We start from the raw sequence: 17855 nt of genomic DNA on the forward strand, positions 1-17855 counted from the left end.
GCTCTCTCCTTATTACCACTAGGAAAATCCCCAGTGAGGGGCTATCACTACTGAACCCTGAAAGCTGGACCTGCAAGGATGACTGAGGTGTGATCCTGGTCCTGAGATCACTGGGGAGCCATAAGGAACACCAGGTTATACCAGAAAAGGACAGGACCATGTAGAGGAAGATGCTCTTGGAACCTGGAATCAAAAACTTATGTCAGTTGTTAGAGAATCAGTCTCACTTTTTATCCCATTCATGGGTTCTGGCATTCTAAAATGCAAACATATTTCACATATTACACATGTCAGATTTATTTTGTGAGGGCTGGAGAGATGGCTCAGCAGTTCAAAGCACTGACTGCTCTTGTAGAAGACTCTGGTTTGAATCCCAGCACCCACAAGATGGCTAACAACTGCCCAGTTCCAAGGGAATCTGTTGCCTTTTGCTGACCTCTGCTGGCATTGCATGACACGGTGCACTTACAGACAAGCAGGCATTATACTCATACACATAAATAAATAAATAAATACTAAAAAAACTTATTTTGTGAAATACAGTATAACTGTGGATATTTATATAGTATTTTGATCTACTGAAAATAACAAACTGAAGTTGGGATTATAGATTAGTGATACTGCAGTTGTCTAACATGTGCATGACCCTGGGTTCAATCATAAATACCATAGTAATAACAACAGAAATAACAACAATAAAGTAATTTTTCTCCATAGGTGCCACCCAATTACAAATGGGAGCTGCTCGGAATCTTCAAACCCCCTGTAGATCACAGATCACTTGATGGGGAGAATGATTAATGCAGAACGATTTGAACTGTATTTTCAGATTGTTCAAGTCCTTGTGATGATGGTCCTTAAGAGAGTGCCACATGCTAGCTCCTGCAGCACATATACCAAAATTGGAGTGGTACAGAGAAGATGAGGAGACAGTGCTAATGCTTGAGAAGTTGATATGAACGTTTCATTCCATCTCTAAAGGCCTCTATGAATTTGTCATTCCGAAGAGTGAAGATGAAAGGATTCAGAAAGGGAGTCACCACCAGCACCAGCAGTGAGGCCACCCTGTTGTACTCAGCTGCCTGTGTTTGCTTGGGTTTCACATAGAGGAACAAACAGCTGCCGTAGCCAATGACAACATAGGCAAAGTGGGAGGCGCAGGTGGAGAAGGCTTTCCTCTGAGCAGAAGCTGAAGGGATCTTGAGGATGGTGGAGATGATGTAGGTATAGGAGACAATCGTAGGGATCATGGAACCAATGATAATAAAAACGCCATTAAGAAAAGAATAAACTCTGTGAAAAGGGTGTTATCACAGGATAGTTTGAGCAACTGGCCTCGGTCACAGTAAAAATGATCTAACAGATTTGATTTGCAGAAAGTAAGCTGACATGTGGCATAGACAGGGCATATTTGAAAGAGGAACCCAAACACCCATGACACAATCACCATCCAGATACAAGTCTGGTTGTTCATGATGATGCTGTACCTCAAAGGGTTGCAGACAGCCACGTAACGGTCCACAGCCATCATTCCTATTAATGCCAGCTCTGAGCTTCCCAAAGAAAGTACAGATACAGTTGTGCACAACATGCAGACAGAGATATTATCTGGCTCTGTAAGAGAAGCAGTCCCTGGAGCATATAAGGGATAGCAACAGATGTGATCAGTATCTCCAGGACAGAGAGGTGGCCAAGAAAGAAGTACATGGGAGACTGCAGGCGCTTGTCAGCACAGACTGTGATGATGATGACCATGTTCCCTAGTATTGTCACTGAGTATAAGAAGATGAAGGTCACAAAGAGGATGTGGTGTAGTTCTTTGGAGCCAGGGAAGCCTACCAGAAAAAATTCTGTGGCACTAGAGTAGTTCACCAACATTTAGTTCTGAGCACTTGTTCTGAGAGAGAGAGAGAGAGAGAGAGAGAGAGAGAGAGAGAGAGAGAGAGAGAGAACTGGTTCTCATCTCACATAAAGAGTAATGCAGTCCAGCTATGTACAACACAGTGGCTGGGACTAGGTGACTATGTTAAGTCAAATAAGGCAAAGAAACACAAATACTATGTGCTTTTTCATATGTAGATGTTATAATGTCAATCTGAAAGCAGAATTGGATGATTGGAGATTGGACAGTGTTGGGAGTTTGGAGCATGCTCCAAAGGGTGATTGGATTTGATGAGTCAATAATGTAGGCATATATGAAAATATTCCACTAAGCTCAATTAATTTGTACAATTAGCAGATGTTTAAAAAAGGGATAGATACTGTCTTTTGCTGTGAAAATAATCTCTTCTTGCTTATAAGCTCCACATGGCTATAAAAGATTCATGATCTCCTGATCCTAGTACATAGCTGGTGATGATGTAAAATCATCCAGCTATACAAAGAATATTGAATTGGCCAAATGATGATCTCAGTCACCAGCACCATTCTATAGACATGGAAATTCTCTACCATCATACACACCCTCCATTTCTCAATATGCAGTTCAAATGCCTCCACAACCCCTTTGGCTCTAACAACCAGTGTGCCTGCCTCTCAGACCACAGCAAGGTCCTTTTTATCACTAGCTCACTTTCACCAGGAATGTTCTAATTTATCCTACCTGATGAGTATATTGTCCTTTGAATTCCTACTTCTCGGTGGAATTTCCTTAGAGGTATGTACTTGGTTACTGCATTTCCTCAGAATGTAGATCTCATTTACACTCTATCGTAGATTCCCTCTCACCCCCATTGTCCTTGCTGTGGATTGATGAGGATGTAATATGGAACTAACTGGAGGATTAGTTATAATCAAGTCTAGCTGGAGGATTAGTTATAATCAAGTCCCCTTCAGTCTTTGAGGTGGCCAGCTGGTTGCCTGAGTGGATTGCCTTTTGTTTTTTCTTAGTCTTTGGAAGGAAAGCCTTCCTTGTTTTTTCCTTTAATGAGTGTATCTTAATGGGAAGAAGTAGAATAAACAGCACCTGGGATGAATCTAACAGGGCCATGTCCTGACAAGACTCTTAACATGTCTTCACCACAAAGACAGAAGGAAGACCCAGGATGTCGGTGGCCCCTATAGCCTCAGCTTCTGTTTGTCTCATGTTGTCCTCATGTTGGACTGGTGTTAGGAGGCTTTTGGTCCAACTTCAACACCCCAACCTTCAGGAGAGCTCAACACTCTAGATCTAGAACAGAGTTAAAGGCATCAAAAGTGAATCCTGGGTCCCACCTGAGTAATAAATATAGATAGATGGCCATGATCTCAATGTAACAAGAAATTTGAGAGATCATTTCCGAGTCATTGTTCCTTCTTCAATCATATGTTGTCCCCAAAACCATATGAAAAAATTGAAATATTCACCTATCACCAATATGCAGTAGACACAAGGGCTTAAGCCCCCTAAGATTTTGGATCCACTTTCGTCCTTTCGGTCTTTGCTCAAGTGTCCAAGTTCAAGGTGTTGTTCCTCATCATTTTCTCTAAGAGAACACACAGTGCCCCTTGTTCTGTAGCACCTCAGTAAGAGCTCCTTATGTTGTCAGCCCTTAGCACCTGAAATTGAATGTTGACATTGCCTATTTTCTGTCACTCTTTTCACACTGTGATCACCACACTAAGAAAGCAAGAAGCTTGCCATTCTTATTCACTCTGTCTAATACAGAGTGGGCTGGTTCTCAATGAATGTGCTCGAGTCAATGAATGAATTAATGAAGAAATAAATCATGGACAAGACTTATCCTACCTTTGCTACAGCCATTTCAGATACATATATGTCTACTTTCTTCTGTCTTTATGACACTGCCTTGTCAAAATTCAGTCTTCTCTCTGCAGATGCCTAAAATGACCACTGTGTAGTAAGTAGAGAATTGTTGGGACAGCTCAGCAATCTGCTTTTTGCCATCCCTGTGTAGTCAGGACCATATAAAAAATTCAGAGAGATGGGAGTTTTGAAAACAGCAAGGAACTCTGCCTGTGTTCAGAATTGGGCTGCGGTAGAGCCAGAAGTCCTCGCTCTCTTTTCCCTTCTGCTGAGTCTGTTCTGCTGCTCCCTGGCCTGTCCAGCTATGTTCCTTTTGATACATCCTACACTCCTTTGTAGAGGTGAAGCACTGGGAGACACCTCAGAGAAAAGAACTGAACTGAAAGTTGTACTGCTTTCTGAAGCCAGCCCAGACCACTTCCTGACTGATTTGTGCTGAGCTTGCCCTGTGGACCAGAGCAAGCTGAATTCCCCTTCACTCTCAGTGAAATAGGGAGTTTTCTTCACATTGGCATTTAGGAAAAATCCACAATGCATAGTGCTATTGGGTGCCCAGGTGTTCCTTTTTCTCTCCCTCCTTCTTTCTCTTGGCAATGTTTCCCTAAGGAAAGTTATTCACTGGGGAAACGTAGTTCATTGGGACCCTAGGGTTAAAGTCAAGCTAGAGAAACTTTTCCCCCATTTCTCCTGAGACTGCTCAAAGTTCTGAACTTCTAAAAGTGTTATGTAATGGGCTGAATGAGAAATGCCCTCACAAAGAGTTTTTTAACACCCAGGTTGCCTCCCCCCCACCTCAAGTCTTGGTCGTCCACAAACAATTCAAACCAGCCCCGCCCTCTTCTGTGTCTATCACTCTAATTACAGAAGTATACAGAAAATAAGGTGTCTCTAAGGAGACTCTACCAAAGGTTCCAACGGATATGTAAAAAAGCCAAGATTCCAGGAATGGGAAAGGATGTGAGCAAAATGGTGGATTTGGCAACATGAAGTTCTTATCCAAGGACTCAGAAGAAAACGATCAGAAGCTGTCAGGAAACACTTTATCAGAAATATATTCAAAGACTTACAGCAATGAAGTAAACACTGATGCGAGAAAAAGAGACCTTTAAATGGGGCTCCCAGAAGGACTTTCTTAGGGTGCTCATCTTTGCTTCAGGTCACACCGAATCCACTAATGGCGAAAAGTGGCACACATTGCTGAAGACCATAAAAAACTCAGTAGAATCCAAAAATCCCAGACGAAAGATCCTGATTGAGACATAGTAGACCACCTTAAGCCTCAGACAAAAAAGTTTGGAAAAGTTTCTTCTAAAAATGAACTTTTTGAGAGTCTATTTTAAAAATTTCCCATATAATTCAAGAGACAATATGTAAAAAGTACAAATCTATCTTATCTGGTGCATAACGTATAAAGATGTATTTTGTGGCAACATGAAAGAGGGGATAGAGCTGCACAAACCAATTTTACACGACATTAAAGTTAATTCGGTGCCAATTCAAACCATATTGCTATAGTGTTAGTAAATAAAATAGAGTCTCCTAGGTAAGCACAACAAAACACACCTTTAAAAAAACACACAAGTTGTGAGAATGTATGTCAGTGGCAGTGCGTACTTACAAAAACAAACTTATGAGAATAGTGGTGAGCCTCTCAGCAGCAGGCCAGAAGAGCAGGGACTCATGTATTTCAAGCCCAGAAATAAAATAACCGCTAACCAAGTTTACCATATCCAGCAAAGTTATCCTTTGAAATCAAAGAATGAATTAAGCTCTTCCATGGTAAGCATAGATAAAGCAATCCATGACCACTAATTCAGCATTGCAGATATTTAAAAGGCTATTATACACAGAAAAGTATATAAAACACACACAAGACCTTAGTAAGCAATGAATCTCACCAGAAGAATTGATAAACAAATGGAAAGCATCAAGCATTATTAGCTCAGTGAATGGGCAAGCTTTCATCACCTAGTGTTAATGGTCCCAGTCCTTCCATTTGCACTCAGACTGGCTGAATAGATTTAGAAAGCAGAATCTGTTGTCTGCAAGAAACCCACCTTGTAGGCAAAGTCACACATGGACTCAAACTGAAAGGGTAGAAAATGTGAATCCAAGCAAAGAGAATCTGCAAACAAGCCAGAATAGCTAGACTCCTATCTGACAAAGCAGACTTCAAGCCAAAATTCATTCATCAAAAGAGATAAAGAAGAGTATATAAAAAAGCACTCCATCAAGATGTGAGGGGCCAGGGAAATAGCTCAGTGGGCAAACTGCTTGCTGCACAAGCATGAGGGCCTGGCCTGAGTTCAGACCCACAGCACCCCCATATAAACCAGGAGTGGTGGAAAGTGCCTCTAACCCTAGTGCTGGTGATGCTGAGGCAGATATAATACCAGGGCTTGTTGAACAGCCAGTCTAGCAACAACAGTAATCTTCGGATTCAGTGAAGAGACTTGAAAGTAAGGTGAGCATACACCCACATGCATGTGCACACACATGCATGTAACACACACACACAAATATATTGAATGAAACATTGGTGTACCCAATTCTATAAAACAAGAAAGATTGTAAGAGCCAGAGGTGGTAGGTAACTACAATGAAACAATGTTTTCTGGACACAGCAGGCAGTTATACATATGAACGCACAATGGTTGTGACAGCATGCACAAGATCTGTGCAAGCTCAAGTCATAGAAAATTCCAGCATGGACTGAGGAGGTAAGCATGAAGTCCCACCTGTATCTGTGAAGTTATTGTCAATTGATTGCTTCTTGGAGAGAAAAAAATTTCTGTAAGAATAGCCCCTGGTAGGCTGACCATGCTCTAGTGGATGGCCACACCCTCAAGAGTATATGGGCAGCAAAATTATACTTGATGTGTTTTTTAAAAATGATGATATAAAGATGGGTTGGTAGGGAAAGGGGTATGGATCTGGGAGGACTTGGGGAAGGGGGGTAAATATGATCAAAACACAATATATGAACGTCTCAAAGAATTGTATCTATACCTATCTATCATCTATGAAATAGAAAACACATTCTCAGCAACTTATGAAATCCTTCCCCAAACAGATCACATTTTAGGCCATAATACAAGTCTTAGCAATTTTAAGAAGTAAATATATTCTTGTGTCTTAGCAAATGTAATGGAATAAAATTAGAAATCAACAGCAATAAAATGTCAGAAACCATATAAACACATGAAGATTGAATAATCACTTTTAAAAATGGGTCACCGAAGAAATTATAAGGAAGATTTAAATTTTCTGGAATAAAATGAAAATGCAAACCTAACTAACCAGAGTCTTTAGGACTCTGTTACAACAACATGCTAAGATGGAAGTTTACAGCTATGAATGCCTACATTAAGAAAACAAAAAAAAAAAAAAACACACACACAAAAAAACAAAGCAATCACAAATCAATGACTTAATTATACACTACTTGGTCTTAGAAAAAGAAGAATCAGCCAAAGCTGTAATTAATATACAGAAAGAAATAATACAAATTGGGATGGAGGTTAGTGAAATGAAAAGCAAAAAAAAAAAAAAACCAAAAACCAAAAAACAAAAACCAAAAAACAAAACCCCAAGAATCATGGGTCTGGAGAGATGGCTCAGAGGTTAAGAGCACTGACTGCTCTTGCAGAAGACCTGGGTTCGAATCCCGGCACCCACATGGTGGCTAATAATTGTAACTCCAGCTCCAGGTAATCCTAGACCCTCTTCTGTCCTCTGAGGGCATTGCACAACATGGGTGTACTTATATGCATGTGGACAAAACACTCATACACATAAAATAAAAATAATTAAGAAAGGTAAAATACCAAGAATCAATATAATAGCGAATGTTATTTTTAGGGTGACTGATAAGAATAAGAATAACAAACCATTAACTAAATTGATCAAAAGAAAACAGATCCAAATACATACGATTAATCATGAAAGAGGGTATTATGACAGACACCACTGAAATCCAGAGGATTGTTAGAGAAGATTTGAAAACTCATATTCCAATATATCGAGAAATGTAGAAAAAATGAATAAATTTGTAGACATCTGTGACCTACCAAAACTGAGCCAGGAGGATATAAACAACTTCATAAGATCAATAGTAAACAAGATTAAAGCAGTAACAGAAATTATCCCATTGAAGAAAGCCCAGAAACAGATTCACAGTTGAATTCTAACAGACTTTCAAAGATGAACTCAAAATATTCCACCAAAAGAAAGAAACGAATGCTTCCAACTCTGTCTCTAAAGGTGGTGTTACTCTTATACCAGTCCGGCAATGAAAAAACAAACAGAGCAAACTCCTGATCAATGTTCTCAACTAACACACATGAAAATACCTTTTATTTAAAAATGAAAGCATTCCCATTAAGACCAGGAGTGAGTCAAGGTGCCTATTCTCTTCACTCCTACTTAGCACAACGCTTGGACATTTAGCAGATTAGGACAAGAAAAGAAATTGCATGGATACAAGTAGGAAAGATCATTTGCCTATGATATGAGCCTATATTAAAAGACCACAGCAATTCCATGAGAAAGCTGTTAACTCTGGCCAATCCTTTTTACAAAGGAGCAGGATACAAAATCCTCATTTGAGAATCAGTTATTTTCTTATCTGCCATTAGCAAACATGCTAGGATATAAGTCAAGAAAAATCCTATTTACAATAGCTAAAAAAAAAGCTCAACAAGCTAGAAATAAACCTAAACGAAAGAGGCTAAAGACTTCTATAATAGAAACTCTAAAACACTGAAGAAAGAAACTGAAGAGGACATGCAACAATGGAAAGACTTCTTGTATTGATGAACCGATCAAAGTCATAATCATAAAATAGTCATAGCACTGAAAGGAATCTGCAGTCCATGCAATGCTTATCAAAATTCCAATGATATTCTTTCCACAGAAATAGAAAAGGCACTCCTAAAATTCACATGGGATTATAAAAGAGCCTGAATAGACAAAGAAATCCCAATCAAAAGAGCAGAACTGGAGGTATTACAATACCCGATTTTAAACTATACTGCAGAGCCACTGTATCAAAATATCATGGCACTGACTCAAAATCAGACCCAGAGACTACTAGATAAAGCAGAGAATCAATAAAGAGCCTGTACATCTACAGCCGTCTCATTTAAAAAAATTTTATTTATTGTTTTCATTTTCTGTGTATGAGTGTATTGGCTGCATTTATGTAAGTGTGCCTGTGTCCATGTCCTGCAATACCCATGAAGGTCAGAAGAGGGTGTCAGATCCCCTGGAACTGGAGTTATGGATGATTGTTAGCCTCCATATGAGTGCTAAGAACCAAACCTAGGTCCTTTGCAAGAGCAGCTAGTGCTCTTAACCGCAGAGCCATCTCTCCAGTTCCTAGCCATCTTATTTTTTGACAAATCATATCAGCTTTTTCTGGAAAATGAATTGTAGATCATTATGTTAAGCAAAATGAATCAGACATATAAAAATAAATGGATTTGAATCTATATTTAAAAAGACTTGAAAACAACAAAGACCATCAGGGAACAAGGTGAGCAGTGGCAGGGCCAAGGAGTTGAATATCATCAAAATGTTGTAATGAAATCCAGTTTTCCTACAATTAATATAAGCAATAAGATACTTAGAAATAAAGGGAAGGATATAAAAGAGTTATATACTGGAAACTACTAAAATATACTGAAAAGAATTAAATGAGGCTATTATGTAAATGAACCTGGGATGGCTTTTGTGTTTTGACCTCTAGATTGATAACTTATTTTCTACATACTAAGACATTAACACAGATTTTTACGTGGCCAATTATTTTTGAATAACTTATTTTGTAAAGAATAGGGTTTATTTTACTCATGGTCTGGAAGCCAATAAACATGGTGTGTTGTCAGGCCTTGTTGCATCATAGCACACAGAGGGCATCACACAGTAAGAAATAACAAGTATATCACTTGATTCTCTCTTCCTCTTGTAGAGCCATTAATGGCACCATGGAGACCCTATCCTGGTGACCTTATTTAATCCTAATTACTTTCCAAAGGCCTTACCTCAAATATTGACAAATGAATTTGGGATTCAGTTTCCAGAACATGAAGTTTTAGGACATATTCAAATCATATAATTCTTCCCCCAACTCCAAAGGTTCATTTTATTCTTGTTTGAAATATATGTCCTAATTCTCATTCAAATTCTCATTTGAAATATACACTCCATTCCTGGAACTCTGGAGTTTTAACCCATTTAGGAACTAACTCAAAAATCTAAAACAGAATCAGAATCTGATCTAAATTGGAATCGAAATCAGATATGATTGAGACTTAATGTATAAATCCTCCTGAGGTAATTTACTTCCAACTGTGAGATTATGAGTCAAAATAAATTATCTGTAAATTACAGTGGTGGGGTATGTACCAGATACCCATTTTAAAAGAGCAACATAGGCATGAAAAATTAAGTCCAAAACCCAACAGAGAAAATAAATTAAGTTTTAAAGCTGAATAATAATCTTTCTGACCCATGTTTTGCTTCATATGCACACTGGTGCAGTGGTTAGGCCCACAAAGTCAACACTACCACTATGATTATTCTTATTCTGGGCTCAGAATAAGTTTATACCTAAGATTTTTGGGGACTGCAACATTCCTGGACTGGCACTGAAGCTACTAGATTTACAGTTTTGAGATACTGAAAGCAGTCCTGTTCCTCTAGTGTTGCTAGACATTGTCTTATTGAAGAATGTAGTGACTCCAGCTCCAATTCTCTTTTCCTCCTCATCATTGTTCAGGCTCTCAGGCCATCCACAACATCCGTTGACATCTAGGTGGAGGAAGACTTTCCCACACAGCTCTTGCATTCCGTAGGACCGAGAACTAATGTTTCATGGACTCTGCCAAGCGTAACAACTTGTGCCTACTGGAGCAGCAGCTCAAGCTGCATGTGGGGCTTTTTGAGCCACAGACAGAATAGCCAAAGAATGCTGTGGCAGAATTCAGGGAGCATGCTCAAGGTGGTGTTGGATGCTGGGACTGTGGAGCATAGCATACGCTGTCTTTTGAAATCAGTCAGCTTCCTAGAAGTCTGGTCCTCTGATGTCTGAGATGTTTTCAGGTCCTTTCTCAGTTGTCTTGACCATCTCTTCTACTAATCTAAATGGGGACAGTACCTTGAATCACATCCAGGTTTAATTGTGGTTCCCTTTCCTTCCTGCCTGGAGGTCAGTGCCATCTTGAAATCACATCAAGACTTTGTATGTAGCCTCCTATGGGGGATCAGCCTGTGCCGGCTTCTATCTGTCTACTCTGGGGGGCGAGAGGGGTCTCCTTTTACCTGGTCTGGAAATCCATTCTGGGTTTCTGTCTCACTTCACTAGTGAGAGGCTCTGGTCTGGTGCTGTGCAGCTCTTTCTGGCCTCCAGGAAGGAGACCCCAGAAAGGAAATTCTTTGGGGCTGCACATATCTCTGTTCCAGGGGTCAAGGGGGCTGCAGGGCTTAGGAGTGGCAGCCTCTATTACCAGTGAGGGATACGGTGGCTTGATCTTGAGGGACCTTCAGAAACGTTACAGAAAAATCAGAGACCAACATACTATGCTGGTTAATTTTTGTCAACTTGACACAAACCTAGACATACCTGGGGAGAGAGAATCTTAACTGGGGAATTTCCTCCTTAGACTGGTCTGCGGACATAGCTGTAGAGCAATGTTTGGATTGTTGATTGATTTAGGAGGGCGTAGCCCACTGTGGGCAATGTCATCCCTGGTTAGGCCCAAACTAGGACACATACTAATTAAATAAATATTATTACAGTCATTATATACCTGTATTTATTAAATATTCATTTAAATGTGATTGATATATAATCATAATTTGGAAAAGTCTAATTCATACATGCTCATACTCACATATATATTTACATATATAGTGATGTGTTAGTATGGTTCCACAGACATTGTGTCCAGGATTCCCTGTAGATGGCGTTTCCATATACCTCCCACCTCATGTCCTCCCATATCCTAAATGCATCAGGAGGATCAAGTATAAGAAATGAGGGGCATTTAAAGCTTATAGTATGTCCCTTTATGCAATTTTTTTTGTTTCTTTTTAAAAAATATTTTTACGAATTTAAAATTTTTGTTTCACGTGTATGGGTGTATTGCCTGCATGTATGTAAGCGCACTTGTGTTGTGCAATGCCTGAGGATGTCAGAAGATGGCACCTAATCTCCTGGAACTGGAATTACGGATGTTGTTAGCCGCCATATGGGTGCTGGAAATCATATATATATATACATATATATATATATTTATTTATTTATTTGTATATATCTCCCACTGAAACCAGTTTGTGCTGCCCATATACTTAGAGGTGTGAGGTCATCCACTGAAGCACAATAACACTGACTCTCCCTCCCCAGTAGCCTTGGTTGTCAGTAGCTTCTCAGCCAAGTGTGTGGTAATTCTTGAGGTCCTCCCTACTCCATACTGGAATGTTGACTGCCTTAGTACTGATGTTGACAATTCATCTTTACTGACTAGCTTTCATAGCATTATGCAGTTATCAACAGTCTTACCCAGTTGTGAACCTGTGAACTTAATAATGACTAGCTTAGCAAGATATGCCCAAGGATGGAATAGAGGCATGAATGTTATGGGGGTAACCAATGGCTTTCTGGTTGGATATAAGGACAACTCCACAGTAAGAAACACATGCTTAGTACTGTAAACCTGTCCAAGAACCTATGGCTGGGCAGCTAATAGGCTCCATAGATAAACCTGCTAGTATTATTAATGAACACAGCATCAAACTGCCCTCTAAATTCATATCTCTATACTCATAGATTAGTGCAGCTCTCAGAACTCATCAGAGAGATGTTTCTTGGTGCAGTGGATGGTGATTAACACAGAAACTCACAACTGGTCTGAGTGTGAAGAATAAATGCCTGTGGAGTGCTTAGCATCAATGGGACATCTGTCTCACATCCTTCCCCTCAAGGTTCAAGGGCTATTGGGGAAGAGGGGCTGGTAAGATTATGAGTCAGAGCTGAGAGAGGACCAAGGCAAAACAATACCTTCTAGATATGACAGGACCACCACACTCATGAACTTATAGCAGCTGTAGTCTGTAAAAGGTCAATGCACTTTTTTTTTTGAGACAGGCTCTCTTTCTGCATCTAGAGTTCACCAATTTGCCAGACTGGCTGTCTAGGAAGCCCCTGGGATCCTCCAGTGCTAGAGTGACACCACACCCAAATTTTTACATGGGTGCTAGGGATCTTAACTCAGTTTCTCATGCTTGTGTGGCAAACACTTTCTCCACGATCCATCTCTCAATCCCTAAAATAATTTTAAATGTAATTTTGACAGTTTACTCAGTATCCCAGCCATCATCATTTTTATGCCACTTTTGGATATTGGTTCTTTATGTTTTACCCCTCAATTTAGACAGCTCAGGGAGGCATAGCACTTGTATCCCTTACAAAAATAATACCTGGCTGAATGGCTGAGCTGAGTAGTCTCCATTGGCTGTGGCACTATGAATCTGTAGTTGGGCTAAACTGCATCGAGACAGGTGCGGCGCCAACTAGGAGGCTACTACCACTTCACAGTGGGTTGTTTCATGCTAGCTTAGAATCTGGGTGGAAGGTGATCTGGCAGTTGAGAGGTTCCTGAGGAGGGAGGCCTTGAGCTTACTTACTAAGCAACCTTTCAGCGTTCTAAAACTTGAGTAGCCTCAGAAGGGAAGGGTGAAAGTTCTGCTCAGCTTTTCCTTGCCAACATCCTTAGTGCATCTCTAACCTTTCACAAATTGTTCCTTAGTGAGTAACTATCCCCGGGGCAGGTGCAGGAGAGAAAGAAGGAAGCAGACAGTATAAGAAAGGAAGATGATGGAGTTTTCCTCACTGCTATGAGTTCTGAACATTTCCTAAGCATCTCTCTGTGTGGACAATGTTGTTCATGATGAATGGGGCAGCAACAGTTGCCCCTGCCTCTGGCCATAGGTCTGTACTAGTCAGGAGATAGACAGCCTAGGTCATCCCCAGAGAACATTGAACTTCCTAGTGGAACTTTCTTCTCTGGGGGTGAGTGTTTTCCAGGAGCTCCTCCCTATGAGGTATCAGAGCAATAAAGCACCATGGAAGGGCTGGGCTTGGAATCTTCTAGAGCCAGGGCCCAGGCAGCCTGAAGGGTGGGCTAGAGGTGATGTGAGAGTGAGCTGGGAGTCAAATCAACCCCCTTAGCAGAGAACTGATTTACCTCTGTTCTGTCCAGGACTGGCACGATGATCTGCCTTTCCCCCAAATCCCCAAGATCTTGCCATTCATTTCTCCTGTCCTTCCTCTGTCTGCTCGCCATTTTGTAGCTCTCCAGAAAGACACCCTGCAGATTGACTGGCAGAGCTTTATAATGGAGTGAACAGATACTACACTAATCGTGATGCAAAGTTTTTGTTTAGTCTCTGGCTTTTTCTCTATTCACTGGTATAGTCATTAAAAAGTCATAGAACACTAGTATTACAAAACATTTCTTGGCAATATAAGAAAGATAAAGTAAGAAAGAGAAGGAACCTACCTTGGAAATACTAATTAAATGTGAGATTCTGAAGATACATTAATAAGCAAGTAAGAGCATCATTTAGGATACCAATGATAAGGAAAGTACAGCCCAGCAGAGGTTAGAGAGTGAAGATATACTATGTGTTTTAGAGAAGAAGGGAAAGAGCCATGGAGAGATGTTTATGCAAAGACCTGAATGAGGGGAAGGAAGGCACTAAGATATGCCAAGCTGCTCAAGGTGACCCATTTTGGTGGTTTCTGTTGCTTTTTCTCTCTCCCTGGACTGTGGAGAAAATAAGTGGTCACAGTAGAGCTGATGTGGAATCTCCAACCTGCTCTTTGGGACTGAGACCAATAGAAGGTTGGATATAGGAGCACCCTGGTTATTTTATTTCCTACTGAAACTAGAATTTGAGACCCGAGGGATATAGGAGATATTGTGTCTACTCCACAGCAGTTTTCTTGCCTTCTGGTCTCAGGTGGAGACTTTGCAGAACAGATAGGAGTCGAAGACTAACGTTTCAGCCCCTTCACTTCTTCTGGGGTCCACTAGCCTGCTTGGGTGAAACATATTTACTAAGGTAAAGTGTGTGGGAGCTGGCTTTCATCATAACAAAGTGGAAGAGGGCAGTCTACTCCAGGGAACAAGTCCCAGAGTCAGGGGAAGTCACAATGCTTTATTTCAGATGAGGTCATTTCTTATGCCAATGTCCTAGGTAGAACCCCACTTCCTAGCCACATTCCATACTGGAGCAACATAACAGAGGGGAAAACTGCAATGAACACAGTGCCGTTGAAACCCATGTTCAGAGGGATAAAGCAAAGAAGGAACCATGTCTGTGTGGGGTTGACCAGCCGTAGTTATGATAATTGAAGTGTAGCAAGATGGGGACACAGTTGTTAGAGACAGTTTAATGCCAGTCAAGAAGAAGTGGTAACATGGTAATATAAATGAAGAGCTTGTGATCAGGGAACTAGAAGGGTAGCTGATCACAGCAGACCAGAGGCAAGATTTCTGGTGTATTGAGAGATACGGTGCCTGCTACACTGGGTGGGATTTTGTGTTTATAATGCAGTGTTGATGACTAGCATTCATATACTTGAACTTCTTTTATGCATGTTCACATATATTAATTTGTGTATCTATTCATATATATGTTATTAAACATTAATATCAACTAGAGATAGAAAATTGTAGCTATATTATGGAGTTAAGAACAAAAGCGGAATATTTCTTCAGCCTAATGTCTTTAATGCTCTGGTGGTAAGAAGCAGTCCCTCCCCCCATTTTCTGTTTCACAAGGAAAAAGGTCTCTGAACTAAATGTTGGGGAATTACACTAGTGTCACCGAATTGTATGTTGTTGGCTTCCCTGGCTCTGAAGAGCTCCACCACATCCTCTTTGCTGTCTTCTGCTTCTTCTACTTAGTGACATTGATGGGAAACTGGGTCATCATTGTGATTCTGTGTTGATAAATGTCTGCCGTCCCCCATGTATTTTTTCCTCATTCACCTCTCTGTCGTGGAGATCCTAGTCACAACCGTCATTGTCCCTGTGATGCTTTGGGGGCTGCTGCTCCCTAGGATGCAGACGATATCTCTGGCTGGATGTATTGCCCAGCTCTTCCTGCAACTTGCTCTGGGGACCACGGAGTTTTTGCTGCTTGGAGCCATGGCTGTGGACCATTATGTAGCTGTCTGCAACCCTTTGAGATACAGCGTCATCATGAGCAGTGGCACCTGCAACTCTGTGGTGGTCGTGTCATGGGTGTTTGGATTCCTTTTTCAAATTTGGCCAGTGTATGCCACATTTCACCTCACCTTCTGCAAATCAAATATGGTGAACAATCCCTTCTGTGACCGAGCACAGTAGCTCAAACTATCCTGTAGCAATACTGTTTTCATAGAGTTTATTCTCTTCTTAATGGCTGTTTTTGTTCTTTTTGGTTCTCTGATCCCCACAATTGTCTCCTACACCTACATCTCCACCATCCTGAAGATCCTCTCAGCCTCTGGCTGGAGGACAGCCTTCACCACCTGCGCCTCCCACTTCACCTGTGTTGTCATTGGCTATGGGAGCTGCTTCTTCCTCTACGTGAAACCCAAGCAGACACAGGCAGCTGAGTACAACAGGGTCGTTTCCCTGATAATCTCGATCGTGACTCCTTTCCTGAACCCTTTCACCCTCACCCTCTGAAATGACAAAGTCATAGAGGCCCTTCGGGATGGAGTGAAGCGCTGCTGTCAGTTACTCAAGACCTAGCCTTGCCCTGAGGCATTTACATGGCCGAACACTCTAGAATAATCTGGAAATGACTTACTCATCTTTGAGTTGCATTGTGATCACTGTCAAGTAATCTGTGCTTAAAGACTTTTAAGCTGTGACCACATGTTTTATCACAGTTGTCACTTGAAACTCACTGTATTATTTTTAAGATGTATGCACACCTTCCTCAAGTTCACAATAAAACTTTAAAACATTATATGTGAAATATGTGTGATATTTAGATGTCTGAACAGGGAAGACAAGGAAAAGTATTCTCTGACTGTAAAATTGTTTTTAATTTTAATCAATTGTAAAATTGATTGTTTCTAATCAGTGTTTCCATTTCTTTTCTCATGACCACTCTTCACCCTCCCCCTGCCCCCCGCCTTGTGCTCAGTCACCCTGTTTTTGAAGTCTCTTTTCTCAACATGATGGTTCTCAACATATTTGGGGGAAATGGCCTTGAGCAGAGTGCAACAGGAAAAGAACCTCCACTCTCCTGTTCTATTCATTTTGGTCCCTTCTTGTCTGAAACTGTGGACTCACCACCACCACCACTGTGCTCTGTGGGGGAAAAAAAACCCTCCTGCTCCCTTGACTCTGCTGGAAGCTGGGGGTGCTGGGCCCCTGTGTAGTAGTGCATAGACTTCTAGCTTTTTTCCTCCTTTCTCTGTATATCAGGCTCAGAGATTACACTGTGTCTCTATGTGAATATGGACAGTTAGCATTTACCACCACGTACCTGTCTACTCTTATTTATAAAAAGAAAAAAAGTAAAAAAAAATTCAGTACAGCATTTTTACAATTGAAAACTGATTGAGTGGAATATCAATAAGGAACTGATTAAACAATATTTCATTCTTCCAATGGAATTTTATATAGTTGTAAAAACAATGTTCTTTCTGCAACAATTAGAAATTACCTATAAGCTATATATTATTATTTTCTTTTTTGGTCTTTTTGATATAGGGTCTCCCTGTAACCCCAACTGGCTTGGAACTCATATGTACACCAGGCTGGCCTGGAACTCACAGGGATTCCCCTGCCTCTGCCTCCCAACTGCTGGGATTAAAGGTATGCACCACTGTGGGAGACAGGCTTGAGCCTAGGGTGAAAGTCTTATTGACAGCCATACAGCAGGCCTGAGGCAAAGGCCTGACCACTGGAGCCACAAGGAATGCCTTGTGACATTTGCTCCCATTGGCAGATCATGAGACTGATGCCTAGAGCTCCCCACTCCCTAATCACCACACTTGGAAACCAAAATTGCAACACTTAGATATTGCAACAGTCAGGGT

General features: G+C 40.8%; 2 protein-coding genes across 2 annotated transcripts; one reads left to right on the forward strand and one right to left on the reverse strand.

Moving 5' to 3' along the window:
* Positions 1-847: 847 nt before the first annotated feature.
* On the reverse strand, positions 848-1878 carry LOC103726117 (putative olfactory receptor 9A1). The gene is given in 3 exon segments (XM_008823537.2): positions 848-1270; positions 1273-1566; positions 1569-1878. Coding segments are annotated over 3 exon segments (939 nt in total). The 3' UTR covers positions 848-935.
* A 13736-nt stretch (positions 1879-15614) lies between these two features.
* On the forward strand, positions 15615-16554 carry LOC103726138 (olfactory receptor 9A4). The gene is given in 2 exon segments (XM_008823554.1): positions 15615-15754; positions 15756-16554. Coding segments are annotated over 2 exon segments (939 nt in total).
* The last annotated feature ends 1301 nt before the right edge of the window (positions 16555-17855 follow it).

The sequence above is a fragment of the Nannospalax galili genome, unplaced genomic scaffold, assembly GCF_000622305.1.
Source record: "Nannospalax galili isolate Female #2095 unplaced genomic scaffold, S.galili_v1.0 scaffold307, whole genome shotgun sequence".
Classification (NCBI taxonomy): Eukaryota; Metazoa; Chordata; class Mammalia; order Rodentia; family Spalacidae; genus Nannospalax; species Nannospalax galili.